This window comes from Alnus glutinosa, chromosome 1, assembly GCF_958979055.1.
Source record: "Alnus glutinosa chromosome 1, dhAlnGlut1.1, whole genome shotgun sequence".
NCBI classification, from domain to species: domain Eukaryota; kingdom Viridiplantae; phylum Streptophyta; class Magnoliopsida; order Fagales; family Betulaceae; genus Alnus; species Alnus glutinosa.
Genome location: NC_084886.1, coordinates 15121769 through 15144029, shown reverse-complemented (window position 1 = coordinate 15144029; position 22261 = coordinate 15121769). Strand labels below are relative to the sequence as shown.

General features: G+C 35.2%; 1 protein-coding gene and 1 non-coding gene across 2 annotated transcripts; both read right to left on the bottom strand.

Moving 5' to 3' along the window:
• Window positions 1–6364: 6364 nt before the first annotated feature.
• LOC133859030 (small nucleolar RNA snoR74) lies at window positions 6365–6498 on the bottom strand. The gene has a single exon (XR_009898696.1). It is a non-coding gene; the product is annotated as a small nucleolar RNA snoR74 (small nucleolar RNA).
• A 3032-nt stretch (window positions 6499–9530) lies between these two features.
• On the bottom strand, window positions 9531–21815 carry LOC133874265 (TNF receptor-associated factor homolog 1a). The gene is made up of 13 exons (XM_062312148.1): window positions 21668–21815; window positions 20689–20910; window positions 19065–19176; window positions 18110–18198; window positions 17943–18011; window positions 17717–17846; window positions 16754–16912; window positions 16079–16427; window positions 15529–15641; window positions 13042–13192; window positions 11866–12320; window positions 11581–11782; window positions 9531–11098 (listed from the first exon to the last, which is right to left on the bottom strand). The coding sequence occupies exons 2-13, from the start codon at window positions 20864–20866 to the stop codon at window positions 9722–9724; spliced, it is 3384 nt and encodes a 1127-aa protein (XP_062168132.1). The 5' UTR covers window positions 20867–20910; window positions 21668–21815; the 3' UTR covers window positions 9531–9721.
• Between the last annotated feature and the right edge of the window lie 446 nt (window positions 21816–22261).

Sequence of the window (22261 nt, the reverse complement as noted above, 5' to 3'; positions counted from 1 at the left end):
CTATTAGGAGAAGTGTGCTCGGAATGCGGCCAATAGAAGCCAATTGAAAACAAATCACACTGCTGGATCCTGCTCCTTCATCAACGTTATTCACAAGAAGGTAAGGAGTTTAAAGCATATTTCTTATCAAAGTAATTTTAGTTTATTACCATTAATTATTTATTTTATGTGCAGACAAAAATAACTGGTGTCAAGCCCAAACCTCTCGAATTTTATGGCGATACGCACAAAAAGAAGGACGGGTCTTTTGTTAACGAAGTTGTTGAGAGCTTATATGTAAGTTTATAAAATTATTACTTGCAACAAATGTAAATATTCAGTTTGTGTGAGTGATTTAGTTAATGTTCATTTTGCTTATGCAGAATGAAATGGAAGCAAGAGTTCACTCAGACAGCACAGATTGCACTGAAGAAGAGGCATTCACGGAAGTGCTCGGGGTTTCACGTTCGGGGCATGTTCGAGGGATGGGGTTAGGTGTCAAACCTATTCGGCCAAAATCTTCTTGAGCAACATCCGCAAGCCAAATTGATGTTCACGAGGAATGCAGGAAGCAACGGGAAGAGCTCGAGACATCTTATCAGCCCCTGCGTGAGCAGATGGCTGCATCGCAGGAGCAGATGGCCGCATCGCAGGAAAGGATGCGTGCAGAGTTGGCTGCATCGCAGGAGCAGATGGCCACATTGAAGGAAAGGATGCGTGCAGAGATGCAGGCAGAGATGCAGAAACTACTATCACAATTTCAAGGGTTAGATAACTTTTTCAATCACATTTTTTTCATACACACGCATCTGATATGTAATTATTAGAAAGATTATTGATAATGATTTGAATTCTACTCTTATCAGGCATGGAGGGAGATCTACTTAAGGTCAATCAAGCCAAAGTAGTAAGGAGTTTTTTGATGCTTTGTAATAGTTTTTCGTAAAAACTATTATTGTTATTCGTAGACACTTTCTTTTGTAACAGTTTAAATGTTTCAAACAGTTATGATTTCTATTTTTTATAAAACATTCGAACAATTATGTGTGTTTTGTAATATGCGTAATTGATGTTTTGTAAATGATGGTTTGTGTTACTACAAGGTAAAATTGATGAAGACAATTTTTTTGGTTTTAAGAACTTTGAATAGTAAACTTCCCTTGACATGTTTACCAAGGTTAAAAAACTTTGAGTGAACAAAGCAAGGGAGTAGAACTATATAACAAATTTTATTTTTTAAGTGTTTGTAGATGCCAAGAGAGAAAGATGGTCGAGCTAGAAATTGCGATGCTAAAAGGCTCAAGTGATCAATGGTAAGTTATTTCAATCCTATTGTCATTTACTTATTGGTGAAAGTACTGTAAATTGTAGCAAGCGGGCGGCTTGCATGGAGTGATAAGGTTGTGCAAAAATTATTTGGAGTGTTTGGATATGGTTGTTGATACTGTTATATGGGGTAGTGAGATATGCATATATTTTTTATTGAACACTTCATTGATGAGTAAAAAATTATTGAATATTTTGCAACTTATTAACCTTGATTAAGCTTAATTATTTCTCTTTTGGTTTTGTTTTGATTTATTGATTTATAAACTTATTTTGTCCCATGAAATAACTAAATAACAGAGTAAATTTAATCAATTCCAAATCTCTCTTCTTTTGTCATTGATACAATATGTCTGCTATTATGTTTTTCTAAATGTATAGTATATTATATCTCAAGTGAAATAGAAATTGCAGGACCTTAACATAGGAATAGCTTTATGGCTGGCAATATAGTCCACTTATTAATTAATTTATGCAATACGATTTTGCTTATGCATAGAATGTATTTCTTTTAAAATATTTGCTTTCATTTAGAATTTCTACATTGCAATATGCATGTAAAGATTTAATTCATAAGTGAGGTTGGGTGGATCTGAATATATATATTTTTTTTTAATAGTAATAGCGGCCACATGTGTGGCCGCTAATAGTTAACACAAATGGGTATTATTAGCGGCCACACATGTGGCCGCTAATACTAGACTATTAGCGGCCACAAATGTGTGGCCGCTAATAATACCCATTTGGTTTTACCATTAGCGGCCACATTTGTGGCCGCTAATAGTCTAGTATTAGCGGCGTCTTTAGACTCAATTGACAATTATTAGCGGCGGATAAAATTACTTTTAGCGGCCGCTATAAAGCAATTATTAGCGGCGAACAAAAAAAAATGGCCGCTAATAGTCTTTAGCGTCAGACTATTTGCGGCCACTTTTTAGCAGCCAAAGTTGGCCGCTATTTATCAATAGCGGCCAAAATAACATCATTAGCGGCCAAATTTGTTGGCCGCTAATGAGCAAATTTTTTGTAGTGATTATTCATTATTTATGTTGTAGGAAAGAAATATAGTAGGCCGTATTTGACAATTATATTGTGTAATTTAATCGATTAATCATGTTTCCTCTATTATTGTTAATGAAACTTATATTTTCTATTCAACTAGTTATGATGTATAGATTTAACTACAAGAATTAAATATAATTATTTAATTATGATACATGTGTTTATGATTTTCGGTATGATACATGTTGCTATATGTAGGAGAAAAGCCGATATAAGCATATGGCCGCGTGTAATTTGTACATGTGGCCATATGGCAGCATGTAATTATTCCACGTGGCCATGTGGTCACGTGTATTAATTACGCGTGGCCACATAGCCACGTGTACAAATTACATTAAAATATTCATATTTTTTTTTAAGAATTAAATTTATTTTTTTAAAATTTAAAATTTTAGCCATTTATTTTATAAGCCACATTGCCAATTACCTACGTGGCAAATAATACACGTTGCTATTTGTTATTCGGAGGGAATGAATGTAAGCGGGAGATTTAAGTTTTCTTCCCTTTTGTTTTTTTATAAATTTTAAGTTTTCTTTTCCTTCCTTAAAAGTCGTGCCTGCCTTTCAACTCTCCTGCCTTTCAACTCTCCTCCTCTCTCTCAACGTGAACGAGTATCACATGTTGCCCTTTTTTTTTTCTTACATATCTCTCTTTCTCTCTCTCTCAATATTGAAATAAAAATAAAAAAATAAAAAAAAAAAAAAAAAAAAAAAAACCCTCTCTTTCAACTCTCTTCTTCTTCCTCGTCTCTCTCTGTCTCACTCTCTCATCTTTGTGTTTTTTTTTTTTTTTTTTTTTTTTCAAAAGGTGATGACTCACCCACCGGCCGCACGACTCGGTCGCCACCACCTGGAGAAGGTCGTTTGGTCGTCAGTGACGGAGATTTAGGCGTCGAGCTCCACTCCAAACCCGATCTCACCAGTGACCCATTCTCACCAGTGACCCATGGAAGATCGGGTCCGATCTTCCACTTTTTCTTCCTTTTTGAACTCTCTTGGAACTCTGTGTTGGCCGGATGTTAATTTTGGGTTGAATTTCATGGGGGAGGAAAGGGAACAGAAATTGTTTTGGTTTTGTTTCGGTTTTTGAATCTAATTTTCGGGGATTGGGCATTTTGGCGATTCTTGGTTTTTGTTGGTGATTTTTTGGTGTTTTGTTGGTGTTTTTTGGTAATGCGGTTAACGGAGGATTTGGGTGATTTTTGGGGGATTTTTTTGAATGGATTTCATGGGGGAAGGAAGGGGAAGATTTCGACGGCCTTGAAGAAGTTTCCGGTGTGGAAAAAAAAAATGAAGAAGAAGAGAATCTGTTCTTCTTCTTCTTCTTCTTCTTTTCAAAAAATATTAAGCGGTTAGCGACTTGGGTTAATTCCACATGGCTAAAATATCCTATTTTTAGTTTCTTTTTAAAAATTACAAAATAAAAAATAAAATGCATTTAGCCACGTGGCTAAATAACAATGTGTATAAAATACACGTTGCTAAGTGACCATGTGTATAAAATACACGTTGTTAACTGCATATTTAGTAACAACCGGATCAACCACGCGGGACCCACGCAGCTAACTGCACGTGGCTAGCAGTTAGCAACGTGGATGACCCTCATACACGTGGCTAAATACCAAGTTTTTTGTAGTGTATAAAATTGTGTGTCACATAGTGAATTATTGAATTTAGAGTATGTGTGAATCTATTCTATCATAAAAGTGCCATTTGAACATAATAACATGTGTCTTAGAGTGTGCACGAAAATAAATACTAAAAGAACATAAAGAGGTATGTAGAAAATAATTTATATATACCTTAGGAAAACTTCGTTAGAAAGAAGAACGGAGTGCTTCCTTTGTATTTTTGAAATCTCTTGGTGATGTCAAAAGTGAGTGGTGGCCGAAATTTTTGAGAAGAGAGAGAGAGGATGATTTCTTGTTCTGTTTGGATTTAGGGTTCTTAAGAGGAAGTGTGAGAAGATGAGAGTGAGGCCTGGTCGATAGGTTTTGAATCCTAACATAATAAATTTAAGTAGAGCTTTTTTTTATATTTAAACATTAATTAAATCATTTATATTTATATTTTTAATTTCAAAATTATTATTCTCGCTTTTTGCTCTTAATTTTTTTTCAACACACTTGTAGAATTCATTTCTGTTGCGAAACATTTAATTAACCGATAACATTTTTTATATTGAACTACATATAATTCTTTTTATATAGAATTTAATTTGTGCAAAACGAAATTTATTTATTCTAAAAATTATTTTAATAAACAAACTTAACCGACATGTTGGTTTTACGTTTAGGCAAAATTATGAGTTTAATTACCGCTTTATGGGTGCTATTAATGTGACTTTTCATTTTTCTCTTTCCTTTCCTGGAAATTCTCCAGGATTCAATTCTTTATAATTACTTTTTACTATAATTAGACCTTAATTAAAGTGCATTGACTAACTTCTTTGTCATAATTGGGGCCTTAAATTTATTTTTTTTAATAAAATTAAACTTAATTATACTATAACATTTGGAGGCGCCTTAATTTATTAAGGGCCTTTAGGCGATAGCCAACTTAGAGTTGAGAGTAAAAAAAAAAGAAATTAGATAGAGAGAATTAATAGGGTGTGGTCGGCCAATTAGGGTTTTTTGGTGTTTCATTTTATTTTCTTAATTTATGTATACTAGCAATAATGGATTTAATGAAAGAAAATTGAATTTTGGTGAGAATTCGCACATGGGCGTGTGGAATATGAGGTTTTCAAATCATTTTGAATTTTTTGGTTACAATTGTTTCCATAAGTTCTAGGTTGAGGTAGTCAATCCAAAAGGCTATGGTGATTCTTACTAACAATCTTGGCCATTGATTAATAGGTGTAAGAACGAAAAAAAAAAAAAAAAAAAAAAAAAATGGAAATCACTTAATGGTGGGTGCTATATATGGCCGGTCACCTAGGGGATTTTATGGCAATTTTTATGTATTGATTTTATTACACAATCTAATCCATTTAGGACTTACCCTTTTATTTTATTTATTTTGTTTATTTTTTTTAAAATACGACCAATCTTTTTAATTCCTTCATATAAATTTTAAAATTAGAATATCAAAGACTCAAACCTACATGCATATGGGCGGCGCAATTAGGCTTAGGGTTTTTTGCACATTAAAATTTTTCCTTTTTGGGATTAAGCAAGGCAAATACGAAATAAAATTATTCTTGTGGAGATTCGATCATGTGGCCATCTAGTACTCAATTTGCTAATTAAACCATTAAATTAATCATGTAGGGTATCAAACTTTAAAAAATTTGCAATATTACCCCTCCATTTGAATTTCCGGTTAAATCCTAACATTTGGTTAAAAAAATCCCAAAATACCCTCATTTATTAAAAAAAAATTAATTAATTGTAATTTAAGGATACTTTCGTAATTTTATAAAGTTTACATATAAAGATTATTTTACATTTTGACCATTTAACCCCAAACCCCAAAAATATTAAATTGAAAGTTAAATATATTAAATTAAGAACGTTTGAGAAATACTACAAAATAATGAAAATTCAAGAAGGTTAAATGAAGTTTGTCCTATAATGAGACCAACTCGTACAAAGAGTCCTACAATCAGGGATGAGATAAGACCAAGAGGCCGGACATGCTAAGCAATGATTCAACAACGTGTATGGAAGCATTTAGTTATTTGATAGGAGTCTTATTTGTTACTACTTGTTATAAGTCTAATGTGATAATAAATTTACATTAATTATCTTATTAGATAATTTAGTCTTTAAATTTATCTTGTTTTCTCTTTCAATCTTTCAGTAATATTATATGTCAAGTAAATAAATGCACAATTAGTTGGAGATAAAGAGATTTGGCTTTTAGCTATAATACAGAGACTAAAATATGTTACAGAAAATGCAAGAAATACGTAAGAAATTTTGAAAATTTTATTTATAAAAACATATTTTTCTTGAGGCCCTTCAACCAAATCTATTTATTAACATGAGTAATACGATGTGGCATCATTTACTGAACCTTCAAGTCACAAACAAGTACAGAGGTTCACCCAAAAATAATGCAAGCTGTAATTTTCCTGAAATTTACGAGAGCCCTCTTCACAAAAGGGCAAAAGGGCACTGCTTTTTAATCAGGTTCAATTTATATCATATTATAAAATCAACCCAAGAAAATACCTGTAAAATAAATAGCTAACTAATTTCTGCTAATTAAATTAAAAACCCCAAGATTCTAATTAATAGACGAATTTGAGAAGGCCACATTTAATCCGATTTAGGGTAGTGGATCCACGTGTTTGGTCAGAAAAAATGTCTAACTTAGATCTAAGTGTCAGATCTCATCTAAAAAGAAGACGCACGCAGAGACTGTGGCAGCCATCAGATCAAAGATTCAAACCAACGGAATAACAAAAGAACAAGATAAGCAGATCAGATTTCAACAAATACGAGAGAGACAGAGACAGAGACACAGATCTATCTCCTTCTCCAAAGATCGACACAGTACATCTACCTGAAAAGAGAGAAAAAAGCAGCCTCGGATGACAAAAGAGATCAGTTCCAGCACATCTCCTTATACAGAGAAACACGGTTGAGACTTGACGTGGTGAAAGAAGAGCGTTCATTCACTTCGCAACCGTGATTTCTCTGATTAAACAAATGTGATGGAGCCGTAATTATATGCTGTTGGCTTTCGACGTCGGTTGAGCTTTGTATGCGTTTACCAAAAGAGGATAAACATGGCCGTACAGAACAAAGAGGCGGCAGAGGATCTTAGCATCTTTGGGTTGGGTTGGGTTGGGTTGCGTATGTGTGTGTTTTTATAGGCAAGAAGCCCTACGTGGGTTCGCGTCAGTTGCTACGAAAATATGGATTTATTTGGCTTTTAGGTGTGTTTAAAACAAATTATAGGATTTTTTTTTTTTTTTTTTTAAGTTTTTTCAAATTTAATTTTCCTTTTTCATAAAAGACTTAAAATTAAATTTAGATAGATGAAAAAACTACAATAAACTCTTTTTTTTCTTTTTTCTTTTTTACAGCATTTAAACCCTTTAGTTTGACATTTCTCAACAAGCTAATGATTTAAACGGTTAGAATATAGGAAAATTATATATATATTCCATATTAAGCTGACATCGAAATATTTTCTATTTAAGGGTTTATTGTATTATCATACTTGTATTTACTCACTACCGTATACATAAGGACTTTTATATTGTAAACAATCAAATTAATGAAAGCACAATATAAATTTATAAGTCATTCAGAGTGGTGGACGTAAGGAGGAGTGATTGGTGCACAACAGTTGTGCAACTGTTGTGCAACTGTTATGCATCACTCTAGAGACATGGGATGAAATCCACCTCATGTCTCTAAGACCTTGCACAACAGTTGTGCAACTGTTGTGCAGTAGTCATTTTCCAGACGTAAATGTCTAACAGAGAACCACTCGTCATTGTTTCTCTCTCTTGCTTCCACTAGTACGCCCCTATATCATATTTCCCCACAAAAACCATATATTCTAGCATAGACAAATGTACAAAATTAGATGAAGTTACTCTGAAATAATTTTCTGGAGTAATAGCACTGTTAAGTAATAGCATTAATTTGCTCCATTACACTCTTTCCTCCAGCTTTACTGCCCTGCTAAATGGTGGTCAATATTTTTCCTAATCTGTTTTTAAATATCTCTTTGGCTATCAAAGCATCAAATTCATCCAATTGTATAATGGAGAGAGAGAGAGAGAGAGAGAGAGATGCACATCTCTTTTGAATTCATTTAAAACAACTCCAAAGGCTCTGGCTCAAGAAATCATGACAAGCAAGCAGATTTTCAATGCTGCATTCACAAGAAAATTAGAATACCTTTTTAAAGTCTAAAAAAAACCTGTTTGGCGATTTCTCGAAATACACTTTAGACAATTTTAAAGTCAGGTTCTCATCGTCAAAATATCAATTTTAATCTTATATAAGGTTGTAAATTAATTGAATTGTTCAAAAACCACTCGAACTTAACTCGTGTGAACTCGAATCAAGCTTGAAAAGAATTTTAAGCTCATTTATTAAATGAATTAAGCTCATATAAACTCAGCTTAGACCCTTTTTAATACCATAAAAAGTAATAAAAACAAAGTTTTAGAAATAATATAGCTTAAACCCTTGTAATTGTGAATCTTGATATACATATATGTATGTATATATATGTTTGTGTGTATTTAATGAATGTGTATGTATAGACTTGAGATTATATTGTTTATGATTGTAGGTAAGGTTATAAGATAAATAGAGTTCTTTTCATTAGAAGATCTTTTAGATGATTTATCACAAATACAAGGTTGGTAAAATTAATTTTTATAAATTTTATCTAATTAACTCCAATGATATTTTTTTAACATTATTTAAATAACTAATTATTCGCATAGGATTTACAGAAAATTATAGTTAATGACAATATTTACTTTATATGAAAAATGAATAATTGAGCGGCTCAAAAAAAAAGTTTGAGTTTGATCGAAAAATAAGTTAAACTGAGCTTTAGCATAAAAATCTAGCCCGATGATAAGTTTGAGTTCGACTCATACTAGAAGCAAAATTACATTAGCTAAACTTTGAACGGTCTATACTCAACTTGACTCGATTATAACCCATACTCGGTTGTTTAGGCCTTTTGGGAGTTGAACATAAGAAACCACTGAGCTCTCTCTCAATCTTGATGAAGAATATGACCAAAAGGCTGGCGGTTGGCAATGGCAATTCTTGATGATTGTTCTTTGCTTGGAGGGGTACATATGGAGATCACTAGCTTCTTCAATATATGCGTTGGAAATAACCTTGACATAGAAGAAGAGGGCAGCTTTTCCTACAGATTATGGTTAGAGAAAATCTTACACAAGTATCATGTTATTGTTAGATAACAAATTCTAAACTTGCTCACGCATTTTGTTTGTAAGTAAGCACATGCCACTTCTCTCTATCCAATTTAAACTAGATCCTGACACCATTCCTTCTTGTTATTGTAAGCCGAGCAACGCAGGCATACTACCACAATCATATGGTTCAAATTACTAGGCATCAAATGAGAAGGGAACCAGGACGCAGCGACATCGACAATGTGGCTCAAACTACTGTGGTTGTGGTTCAACTAGTGAACAGAACTCCGAGAGATATAAAAAGCCTCATTTTTTAACTACTTCTGAGCTGGAAGCAAAGAAGGTGGACAATCTTTACAAAATGTTTTCTTGTCAAAGGATTATAACCTCATCACTCGAAATCTAAGACCAACAATTTCCTCAAATACATTATTACAACGGGCAGGAACCCACTAATTTGCGGGCAGACTCCGTCATACTTCCCTTTCAGTGCCCATTTGAAGGCCGAAAAACTGTATATCCATTGACACCACAAGCCAGATTTGAATAATCTGGATTATAATGAGGGTAACCATCGCCCTCCATGTTCCTCATGCCAAGTACAGATAAATCAGAACCAGCAAGCTGCCACTGGTTCGGAATTAACCCATCTACTTGCCCATTTACATAAGGTAACGCACTAGCTTGTGGAATGAAATCCCTGGTCGAGTCATAATGGCTGCCACCAGAGTGATAATGTGGTTGAAACCCATCCTCATGGTAACTCCGTGTTCGCTCAAACCTGCAAGGGCTAGATGAAGACCCCACGTCAGCCGACATGCCCATATCACCAGGAAAAGAAAACTGCCTATTTAATAGCTGCGGCCCATTGCTGAGAGTCTGAGAAACTGTGCTTGCCCTTGATGCCTTCCCAACACTATGTTCATCATCAAGCAGGTCATTGATGATATCCAGGTGCGGGAACTCCTCTCCCAACACGCCTTGATTCTGCCGGCCAGATATACTGGCTGGGAACTTGGAGGATAATTGTTCCCACGATTCACCGTGCCCTGTCCTATACAAGCCAAGGTTTTGAACGTCATTAAGCAGGGAAGAAGGATCATAGTGCACGTTTCTGCTGGTTTCCCTATGAGAAGTTCCAATCCAGTGGGATCCATTCTGCAAAACGTCCCGCATTACCATGCCATAAGGAATACCTGTTTTGACAGTGGTTGGGTCAATCCGCTCAGAACTCTGGGATAAAAACATTGGTGCAGATACCAAGGTAGCTGATTGAGAGAATGCTGAGGATTGGCTCAACCCCGAGCTTTGAGAGTTAGGATGAGTAAAACCACCTGTACTTGAGGCAACAGGGTTACCCACTATGGCATTTCTATAGGACTGGGGAACATAACCATGCGTTGCTGGTGAGGGTTCAGGACCTAACCGGCCAGCCGCACTCACTGAACGGGCAAGCAGAGGGGCTGTTTGAACCATGGAAACAACAGGAGCAGTCGGCCTGGGACCAGGAACTAGAGGAGCACTGGAGGGCCTTGAAATCACAGGTAATTGCTGTGCCACAGCTTTCTCAGTCGGTTTTGGACTTGCAGCCTTCTGGATCTCATGTTTGGGCACACCAGTAAATGGCGATGAAGTAATTGAAGGCGCAGCTTTATCAGTCTGTTGGGTGACATTTGAAGAAGCTTTCCCAAGAAGGACAGGATCCACAATAGCACTACTACGAGATCGAACAGTGGAAGTGGGATTCACGGGTAGGTTTCTAGGAGAGGATGGTACTGCTGATGTCCTATCTTTAGAGGGTCTTTCCACATCAATCTGTTCTTTCATGCTCGATTTCTTCTGCAGCAAGCCAACTTCTTCTTCCTATAAAATAGAAGAGCGAACACAAATCATGTCAGGTCATAACAATATTTGTTCTTAATAAAGAAAAAATAAAAGTAAGCTGAAACCATGGGAATGAAGTGGCACTCTGGGAAAAAAACAGAAGAGATTTGAAAAGGGGCAACCGAGGACAATTTGACATATTAAGCACATCCATTAAATCCACCTTTGGACTATGCCGCAAGATCACATACGATGCAGTTCTTTAATTGGTAAATTTGATTCAGAAGCACTCCTTAGCATTGGTCAAATCCTAACTTTAAAGAAAACAGTTTTTTCCTAGTGTCCTTTATCTTGTGCTCCCGAATACAATAGGAAGAAATAGGAAGCTAGAATGTTAAAAACCATTTTGGCCTTAAGAACTAAATCTTTGTAAAATACAAGACAGTTAGATGAGAAAAACCATTTAAAAGAATATATTCAAACAATTGCACAGTTAATCATGCCATATTTAGTGACTGCACCTTCTTAACCACTTTCTGCTCAGGCCACTTTATCCGGTCCGGCACAGATAGAACAGACTCTGACTCAGATTCGGCAGCCTTACAACTACCAGATAAATCACTTAGATCCCCTGCCTCCTCCGCAGGCCCAGAAGACTGATTATCCATCTCATTTGCCCAACTACTCCCATCACAGGTTACCTTACCTCGTTGAGTCTTTCCCCTACATTGTTTAAGGGCAAAATCAAATAAAAACCTTACATTCTGATATGAGTAGTGTGCGAAGAACTGTAGCAATAAATTTACCTGCTCCGTGATATTTGGTTTTTATAGTTGGTTAAGGAGTTCCCCTTATATGGCCCATTCATTACCAATGATGGTATAGATTCTGCAGAACCTGTCGAAGAACTATCATCCAATACTGAATGGCTTTTTCTTTCAGCAGCACCATTTTGCACAGACAACAGGGAGACAATTCCACTACTACCGACTTCCATTGGATGATGAACTTCTGATGTGTCGGTATCCCGGTCTTCTGAATCAGGCTGAAGAACTTCAGGAACGCCATCTATTGAATCAGATGCATCAGAAACATCTTCCAGTATATCAGGCTTTTCAACTACAGGTTGAACCTCCTCCATAATGCTGTCTTGTTTTTCTTCATTGGGGTTTTCCAGTTGGTGCTTGTCTTGTACCACCACAGCAGGCCTTTCCTCCCTCCCTTTTTCCTTCCCTTTCCGATTATTTCGTTTTTGTTTGGCCTGTAGTGTAAGATACAAAGAAATATGACTCAGATTAAATAGAAAGCAATCGAATTTGTTTGGCGTAAGCATTTTTCTGACAACAACTAAATTCAAAGCAATCCAATCTGGAATAAGACCTTATATATTGAGAGGACATAGGTCAACAAAAGAGTTGAATCCTCAACACTAAATAACAAAAGGTAAATCATTTCATCTGAACACCATGAAGATTCTTTCTAAATCTTAGAGATATTGGCAATTAACAGTTAAGATTTGCATAATAACACATTCAATGCAGGCAAACCAAATCATAAACATGTAAGAGGACAGCTCACGAACAACAAGAATCCAAATATTTGATATGCATGGCCCCTCAGCTGGCCCTCCAGAAAAATGATCCAAGGCATAAGCACTCATGTTAGAAATCAGGTTGCATGGTTAAAACATTTAGATAACAAGCAAAGCACATTTCCCACATAAATAAGTATGTGCATTTGATGATTTTTCAAATATTTATTCATTATAAGGGATGCATTTTTTGATAAATTGAAATAACTCCTAAAAAGAAATAATGACGATTATAAAATCTTTATGAATATATATTAAATGTCATTAGTGTAGACAAACATTAACTGCAATGTCATCCAGCAGAAAACCAATGAACAATTGAAGAATAGTAAACTCAAATTTTAGTAGATCACTAAACTCCCTTGATATTTAAGGTGTGAGAACATTCAACCTTGCTTTTCTTTGATTTCTTTTCCTTTTCAGTTGCTCCACGTTTTGCCTTCTGCTCACTTTCAACAAGCCAAGCTGCCTCCTCTTCGCGGATGAGCTCCTCTTGCCTCTTCAAAGCAACAGCTTCCTGGTAGGCAACCTCAATTTTATTGCTGCATGTAAGGAGAAAAGCTTAGGGTGTCTACAGGTACAGATGAGCAAGTAAACATGTTTATAATCCCATGTATAGATTGAATCAGAACCTTATGATCAAAGATCTTAGTCCATAGATATTATAGTGCATACAATCAGTCACAACAAAGACAGTTCTACATGAGGCGTCAAAACCTCACCAAAGCCACAAAAAAAGAAAAAAGGACAACAGAAGTGGATACTGGAAAAATAATATTCCTCATTTAACCAGCAACTATCGCTGAAATTATTGGAATAGCACGTCCAATATGCAAGACACCATCAAACAATCGCTTTAATGTCGATAGCACAACTTCAAGTCAGTTTTCCTAATACAAATACAGAAATTTTCCAATATTGACAAGCCATTCTTTCATTGATAATTTCAGACTTCCAATACAGTCCAAAGATATAAACTCCCAACATCCGCTAGCCAGTTAGGGCCTTGCAGTTTAGATTCTGCTTCAATTCTCCACTACCTTCTTAAACCTGAACACCAAAATAGTGGAGAAACGAATTCAAAGCCATTACTTTACCCAAGTTAGTTTATTCACAGTAGCTGAAATCCATGTGTTGAACATGGAATGTCATTTACTTTGGAAGTAGAATTATCTTACAGAGGGCCGATGGTTATGCAGTACAAGAAAGACCGCACATAATAAATCATTAAACCTAAATTTCTTTCATCCAACAATGTCATTACAATTCCTACAAGACTATACAGCATTTTCTCCTGTAGGTTTTAACTAGATTTCTTTTTTCTATATAAGTAATCGAGATATCATTAAAAGTGTAGGGAATGGAGCCCTAGGTACATAAAAAGTATCCAAGAGAAAACACCTAGCTAGAAAAAGAAAAAAGAACAAAAAAAATCATGACAATTAATCACCAAAAGAGAAACAAAAGCAACTGTTCAAAAATACAGAGTATTGAAGAATAAAGACTTAGGCCTCGTTTGGTTTGCAGAATAAGTATTCCATTAGGAAATTGAATAGTTATTATCAGGAATAAAAGAGAGTGGAATGGAATAGCTATTCTTACTCTTTAGTTTGATAACAACTCATATACTTTAATTGGAATCCAATCAAAATTACTAAAAAAACCATACATTGTTTAAAAATAAAAAACTCAAATTATAAAAACAAAAAAAAATAAAAAATTGAAAACTAGTGGGTAGCCAGGCCACCCTTGATGAGAATCGGGGGTGGTGCGACCCCATATGTGGCTGGCCGGCCCCCAGCCAACCACTGTAAAAAAATTTCTTTTTTCTTTTTTGAAAAAAAAATTGAAAGAAAATTAAAAGTGACGATTTTTTTTCTTGAAAATGTAGTCTATTCCTTTAGAAATAGCTATGCCACTCATTTTTTTAAGAAATAAGAATTCCTCTTCGTAAGGGAATGGCTATTCCAATCCCAAACAAAATAATGCCGATTCTATAGGAACAATCATTCCATTCCAAGAGTCTATTCCACGAACCAAACGAAGCCTTAATCTCCTCCAATGGCCTCTCACAATCTTCAAAACTTCTGTCACAAGTTCAACATAAACATGTGCAAAATAAATGATAGTGCTTTGATAGTCATTGAGCACCAACTTTCTGCTCTGCTTTTTATTTTTAGAAATATGATTCCTAACTGCAGTTGAAAAAGTTCAAACACTGCTCGTAATATGATTCCAATTGCAGACTTAACCAGATTTACATTATGTAAAAATTAATACCCTAAACCAAAGCAAATTAATTAAATAGAAAGTGAGATCTTCACAAACAGATCGCTCAAAACATTGTGCAGTGAACAATGTGGACACAATTTACCATTTGCTATACCAACTATTGATTGAAGTGATAAATTACATTCAGAAAAAGCAGCACAAAAGGAGCTGGTTGAACTAAAGAGTTAAGAAAAACTTTGCATAGGACAGCTACATTCAGCTATTGACATTTGGAAACACAAAAGCCTACAATCCACTTTGAATTGTACTGGTCCAAAACAATATTATACATTAATGACTTCATAGACATCATATCGCCATAAACTTGCAATAATAAGACGCAATGAAACTGAAAGTGGATAACTGGTAACTACAACATATATTAGAAATCAGCAAGATATGAAACTTAAATGACCCTTTATTGAAGGTTGGTAATGATAACAAAGAAATAACATGCAGAACTTTCAGGAAGCTTGCAACTGCAATCCGATTTAGTGAGAGATAACAAACGGCAATCAAGAGATTCCAAGATGTTAATACTCCAAAGAAAGAGAAAAAGCACAAAGAAATAGTGAACTATTTGAATTACATTTATCAGACTACCTACCTGAAAATATGGGCAAGGACAAATATCTCCACAGTTCTGCGACCCAATTCTGTAAGACGCCTTTCATCACGCTCAATAGAATCTTTGTTGAAGTCCTCTCCAGAGTTTCCATCCTGTATATAAAGGTAAAGGGATGCTCAGCCATCAAAATATTAGTGCCACTGGATGTTCATTATGGGCAGTACTAAATATTTTATTTTGGATTTTTTGAATTCTTTGCATTTTAAATTGCACTTTTACTTTTTGGGAACTCTAGTACTGTTCACTTAGTCCTCCATGTTCTCCTTTTTCAATATATTATCATTCGTTAAAAAAAGATTAGTGTGAGTGATCATGAAAGCAATCTCCACTCTCTGTTTTATTCTCACTTTCAATGCAGTGTTATACATTGTTAATTCAAGTTTAAAAAACTGTGTTGTGTGTGTGTGTGTGTGTGTGTGAGAGAGAGAGAGAGAGAGAGAGGAGAACTGCAAAAGAAGATGTAATCAGCTTTACACAAAACTTCATAATCACAATAAAAGGTTAAAAATAATCACATTCAGCAACTCACCTTTGTGCGATTCTGAGGACCCTTCTCATCTTTTGGAGGCAATAGATCCATGGCTGCCCTCTCAAGTAACGATAAGACATCATCAACTAATACAAACATATCTTTTTCCACACGAACAATGGGGGCTGGCATTTCTTCAGCCTCCAACAATTTCAACCTCCCTTTCTTACACATAGTCTGACCTTCAAGCGCCTTTAATCCACTATACAAGGAATCCATTACCAAAGTAGATGTGACTTCCTTTTCTATGAAGAAGTGCTTCACAACTACTTTTAGAATCACATCCGTCTTCTCCCTGGACATACGACGCCTAGCATTTTGGTCTATTCCAACCCAAAAAGCACGGAAACTGCAACGATAGAAAATAATCCGTTATCATCAAAAACGATTATACTGAACAGGGATGTAAATAGAGCAGATAACTAACAACATCAAGGCAAACTTTGAATAGTTTCCACAATACAAGAGTACATATATACACGACAAAGTCAACAACTTGCAAAAGTACAGCAGATGCAACAGTGTTATCCATAACCAAAAGAACCAGAAATCATTTAATTTCCAAAAAAAATAAACACTGTATCTTCAAAACTGGGATATTGAGAAATTGACACTGGCAATAAGAGTTCTAGATTTTTTTTTTTATAAACAAATCCAGAGGTAAAGATGAAATACCTTGACCACCTGGCTTTATCATCTATCAATTTCCCAAGCTTGCTTCTTCTCTCTTCTACAAATCGCCGGCAAATCTGCTCCACATTCGTCAAATATACCCTAACAAGTTCCCTCCTATACTGACAATCAAGGCAACGAAAAGGCCTGTCTGCTTTCTCCCTACAAACCAGAGGCCAAAAAGAAATGCTTATGAAGATCAATCAACTACAGCAAATTAAACAAAGAAGTTAATACAAGAGCACTAAAGTAAAGCTTCACGCATTCAGTAATGCATCATCTTCAATTAAATGGAAGCACATTTCACTCACATTAGTACATGAATAAAATTAATGTCTTGCGGTAGGATGGCAATATATAGACGTAAAAGGCACCCTATCACCTAAAATATTCGAAAAGAACCAATTGAAGATGTGCAAGTGCCATGAGGAAGCATTGGTTGCTCATGCAAGAGTGAGATCTTTAGCCTCCCTGTAATTTTCCTCAGAATACTCAGTTCATTTAACATATAACTCTCTTAAGCATATTACAGAAAGACAATCACAAACAGGGAAAACCTTCAAGAAAGGTAATTTTTTTGAACACGCAGAATTGACGTCCAAAAATCAAATAAAAAACACATTAAATAAACCTTCAACAAAGGTAGTTTATGCTTTTAACTGATTTGCAGTAAAATGACCCCATCGCCTAGCAAACTACTTAAAACGATCTTATGCCAAGCCAACTGCGCCGTGCAAGAGTGAAAAGTTATTATTGCCAAACAACTCAGTACTAAAAATCAAAACAGAACAAGCATATGTTACCATGCCAGAGCTGAACAAACAAAGAATAGTGTCCTGAAAGAAAACTTCCGCATGATCAAACTTCTTAAAAGCCATAAATATCAACTAAAGAATGTCAAAAGCGAAACATTGTTGGATTAAACACTAATGCACAAGATTTACAAATTGATTAATTATAGCAAACCTGATGACTTGAACTTGAGCTTTTATTATAAGAGTGTCGGCATCAATAAACCCATCTAACACTTTTGACAGCTCCATGAATTTTTTCCACCCCCAGTCATGCTCTTTCTTCCAAAATCGATGTAATGTATCTGCAGAACGTACATTTAATCAATCACATCAATGCAAGAAATGAAGGGGAAAAAAAAATCCACACAACTAAACCCAAAATTAACCAACCAACCAACCAGAATATTTTGATTTCTTTGGATCTTTATTCACAACAGCTATAGTAAACTGTGCAAAATGGCTCCAGCCTGTTCTCCAAACAAAAGGAAGCTACACAATTACAACCAGACAGAACCAAGAACAATACACACGACTGAAAAATTCCAAACTCATCAACATATCAAACCTGGAAGAAGCTTGTCGTGATTAGCAACACAGAGAAACAAAGAAAGATGATTGCAGACATCGCAACCCTGGGGATAAATTAAAATGTACCTGCCACAAATAGCAAAAAGCTAAAGACAAAAACTAAAAGGTTTGGGAACTTAAATGTAATTAACAGTTTTGCAAGATATGCTCATTTCCATTACTGTATCTACCATACCCTAGGAATTGTAGAAAGCACATGGACATGGACATCATTGTCCTGGATTACATTATCTACCATACTCGGTAACTTCATTGTAGTGTACTTATCAAAAAAATAAAAAGTAACTTCATTATTGTGAGCAACAAATGAAAATGTGATGTATCTATGTCATCTTAATGCATATCATCAAAATGCACACATAGGAATCATGATTGTGCTTTTAAATTACAATTAAAAGAAATGGAAAAAGGAGAAATCAATTTACAAATTGGAAGACATTATCTCCCGGCAGCATCAATTTTATTATCAAATACTTATTATTTGGGATTAATCAAAACATTGTAGCGGGAGTTATTGAATTATTTGAAATTTATCACCTCATTCGTCACTTTTGATGAATGGTAAGCTACATGCATCATGACAAACAAACGACCTCCTGCTAATATCATGGTATCATAGTATATCTCTCCGTCAGTAATAAAGGTTAGAATTTAGACATGCATATAAATGAAGTCATGTAAAAAAAAAAAAAACTATTGACCTTGAGCTCAGAAATGATGAAACTAACTGGTGCATATGAATGTTAAATTGTGTTTTATATACATCAAAGCTCATATACAGACCATACAGATGGGCAGAAAAGCTTATGCATGTAATTAAGTATGCATATTCATAGTCTTTGTATTTCCTGCATATTTATATAATTAACAATTATATGAAGAAAACAAAGTTAAAAGAAAGCAAGAACAAAGATATATTCCAGGCCTCATACCATTTGTATCCGCCAACCTCAAACTGATTACTACGAAGTTCTCTTTTGTTAATCTGTGAAAATTTCTCAATCTTCCACGTATATTTTCCATATAAATCAGAAGGTTTTGGCCCTATAAAGGAGTAAACAGAGTTTGTCAATAATTAATAATACAATGTTGGGAACTTAATCTTTACTAGATACCAGTCCCAACCTTATCAATTGCACTTTACTAACAACCAAATTGAAAGTACTATGAGTAACATGCTTCAGCTAAGATGGTAAAAACTAACCAAAAAAAAAAAAAAAGAAAGAACAAATAGAAGGATACAAAAGGCTCCATACACAAGAAAATGACAGTCAGCATTGAATTGTGTATTTCAAGAAATAAACAAAATCTTTTTACAATATACTTAGGAATCATGGTTTACATTTTTATTCTATGAAGGCATCTAAATTATTCGAGAAGTACAAGATTTTTGAAACCTGAAGACAACAGCAGCAAATGATCTTAGAAGAAGTTTGAAAATATATCATACGCAGCAAAAAAGAGAATAAAATAAACTCCACACAAGTAACGAAAAAAAAAAAAAAATTAAAACAGTTTTACATGGTCAGAAGCCCAACCACATTGTTGAAGTACAACAATAACGTAGAATGGAAGACATTGTAATTGCACACCACAAGAAGTAAAAATATAAGAGAAGAATTCTTTACATATCATGAGAGGAAAATGTAAGTATGAAACAAAAAGAAATCCCACAACATGCAAAATTAATCCTACTTATTAGGCAAAATATAACAGAGTGGAAAAGCTTACGAGCTTTAGTCTCATCCACTTCTCCAATTTCATTTGCCTATACATGTGTCAGTAACCATCCACAAAGACAATCCCCAGTGTTTTAAATACAAACTATTTAAGAATGTGTGAGATAAGTAATCTAAACACTTTCTCTAAGGATGTTAGATGAATACAACATGCAATTGCATTAGTCCACAGCTCAGCCTGATTCATACTTCAGTTTTTCTTTTTATTGATAAATTGCCTGCACACCTAGTGGGTCTTGAACCCATGATCTTACCCTCCACCTCATTTTTATGGAGGAAGAGGTGCTATTTTAGCTAGCTCATTTTGCCCTATTTATTTCTGAATAGAGTTCATATAGTCAATGACTTGATGTTGTATTCCAATGCGTTTATTATGCCAAAATATACACAAGCCCCATATCACATAGCAAAAACTTGTGAGGTCCCACCTTTTCATCAGTGTAATTCATGTCCCCTTCATCTGGTTTTTAGAAGATGCAAGATAATGAAGGAGATAAAAATGCTCAAATAAGTCTTTAAATTACAGAATTGATTGTTCTTTTGAGGGGTAATTATATTTCTAGATGTTTTCTTTTTGATAAGTCAATTATATTTCTAGATGTTGCATATTTGACCATAAGAAAATCAAATTATTAATAGTTAGGTGGCGTCAGATTCATGATTAAATTCCTTCTTATTATACATTTTCTGTTGTGCCCTTTACAGCCCATTAGTTTCACTGCTTGAAAGAATTAGATAATGATTTGTTTCATTTCTAGTGGTTTGTTTATGTAGATATAGTTGAGTGCGAAAAGGGGTCGTGGAACAGAAAACATACCTCCATCATCATCATCATCAGTGTCCCAGTAAGGAGGCGAAGTCGATGGGGTTCCATTTTCAACTTGATCGGAAGACCGCCATTCCGCCAATGCTTCCCCAGATTGGGAACGCTGCGCACTTGAAATTCCCTCCATGGACCTTCCCACTCCAGACTCCTCATTCGCAGTCCCAGCCATTTCCCACTCTGAAACTCCTTCCCCCACAACTTCAACTCCACTCACTAGACAATACGCGAAACCACACCATACAACAGTCAAAATTGGCTCTTGAATCACACATTGCATGACAAATACATTAAAGTAAGCCACAACTATTTACCATTTAACCTTTTTTTTTAACCAAAATTCCAAAACCCCCCCTAAATAATACATATATTAGATGTCTATTTTCAATAGAAAGGTTCGTGGATTCCCAAATTTTTCAATATGACAAACTTGAAATTAGATTAATCAAGCTTTCATCAATTGGGACATCAGGAACCAAAAAACTTGCCCCAAAAAACTATTTAATTTCTTTCATTCTGCAAATCCCAACACAGAGTAAAACATGAGAAATTGGAAACTTCCCTCTCTTTCCCATTTTTTCAATTTTCTCGGCAACCAAACAAAAGCCCAACATTTAAAAGTCTCTAAACCAAAAACCCACCCCCGAAAAGCAAAACAGCAATAAACCCTACATTAAAAAAGTCGAAAAAAAATCAAAGATTAAACCGAATAAAAACTAAACCGATTAAACCATCAACAAGTTAACTCCAAAAACCCTAAAATACAGAACCATCTAGCGGACCCAATTGCATGAAACCAGGGCCCACTAAAACCCACAACAATCTAAACCCAAAGATCGCAGACAACAATATCCCTAGACCACCATCAAATTCAAACCCTGAGACACCACCAAAAACCAATACGAAATCCAAAAGAATAGATGGAAAACTGAAATTCAGAACCACATCGCGTAGATCGAATGGGCATACAAACCTGTAATAGAATCGACGACCACAGCCCCGCCACTGGCCAATGGAAGCTCTGAGATTTTAGAGAAAGAGGGCTAGAGAGAGAGGTCGAACGAGCAGGCAGAAAGAGAACGAGACCAAAGCCGGAACCCAAAAAATAAAATTGTATTTATTCTAATTTTATCTTTTTGTTAAATAATAATAATAATAATGGAATTTTTTTTATTTGTTCTAATGAACAGTGAGATAGGCTTATGTGGCAGATGAGGGCTGTTTGGGCTTTTCCGTTTCTCGTTTGCCATCTCTCCACAACTAAATAAATAATAAAATATTGGGTGGCGGTGACGTATTATATTTATATATATAAAAATGGTTTCCATGCTTGACTCGTTTAGGGTGCCAAAAGAGGATTGGCTATGAACAGTACGGGCCCCACCGACCTTCTTTTTTTTTTTTTTTGTGTGTGGGGGTGGGGGGGTGGTAACTGGTAACTAGGGTTTGTGATGAAATAAGGGGCAGGGGAAAGGGTTTTGGGCCTGTTTGGGAGGGTTTGTAAATGTGGGTTGGGTCATGGGTCTGAGGTTTGAGACCAGTCGGGTTGGCTGAAGGCTATTGGAGC

Coding starts and splice junctions, on each gene's coding strand:
- LOC133874265 (XM_062312148.1), bottom strand. CDS start 20,866: ATGGCTGGGACTGCGAATGAGGAGTCTGGAGTGGGAAGGTCCATGGAG. Junction 15,642..16,078: donor GTCCTCAGAATCGCACAAAG/GTGAGTTGCTGA, acceptor CTTTATATACAG/GATGGAAACTCTGGAGAGGA. Junction 12,321..13,041: donor AGAAATCAAAGAAAAGCAAG/GTTGAATGTTCT, acceptor CTTACACTACAG/GCCAAACAAAAACGAAATAA.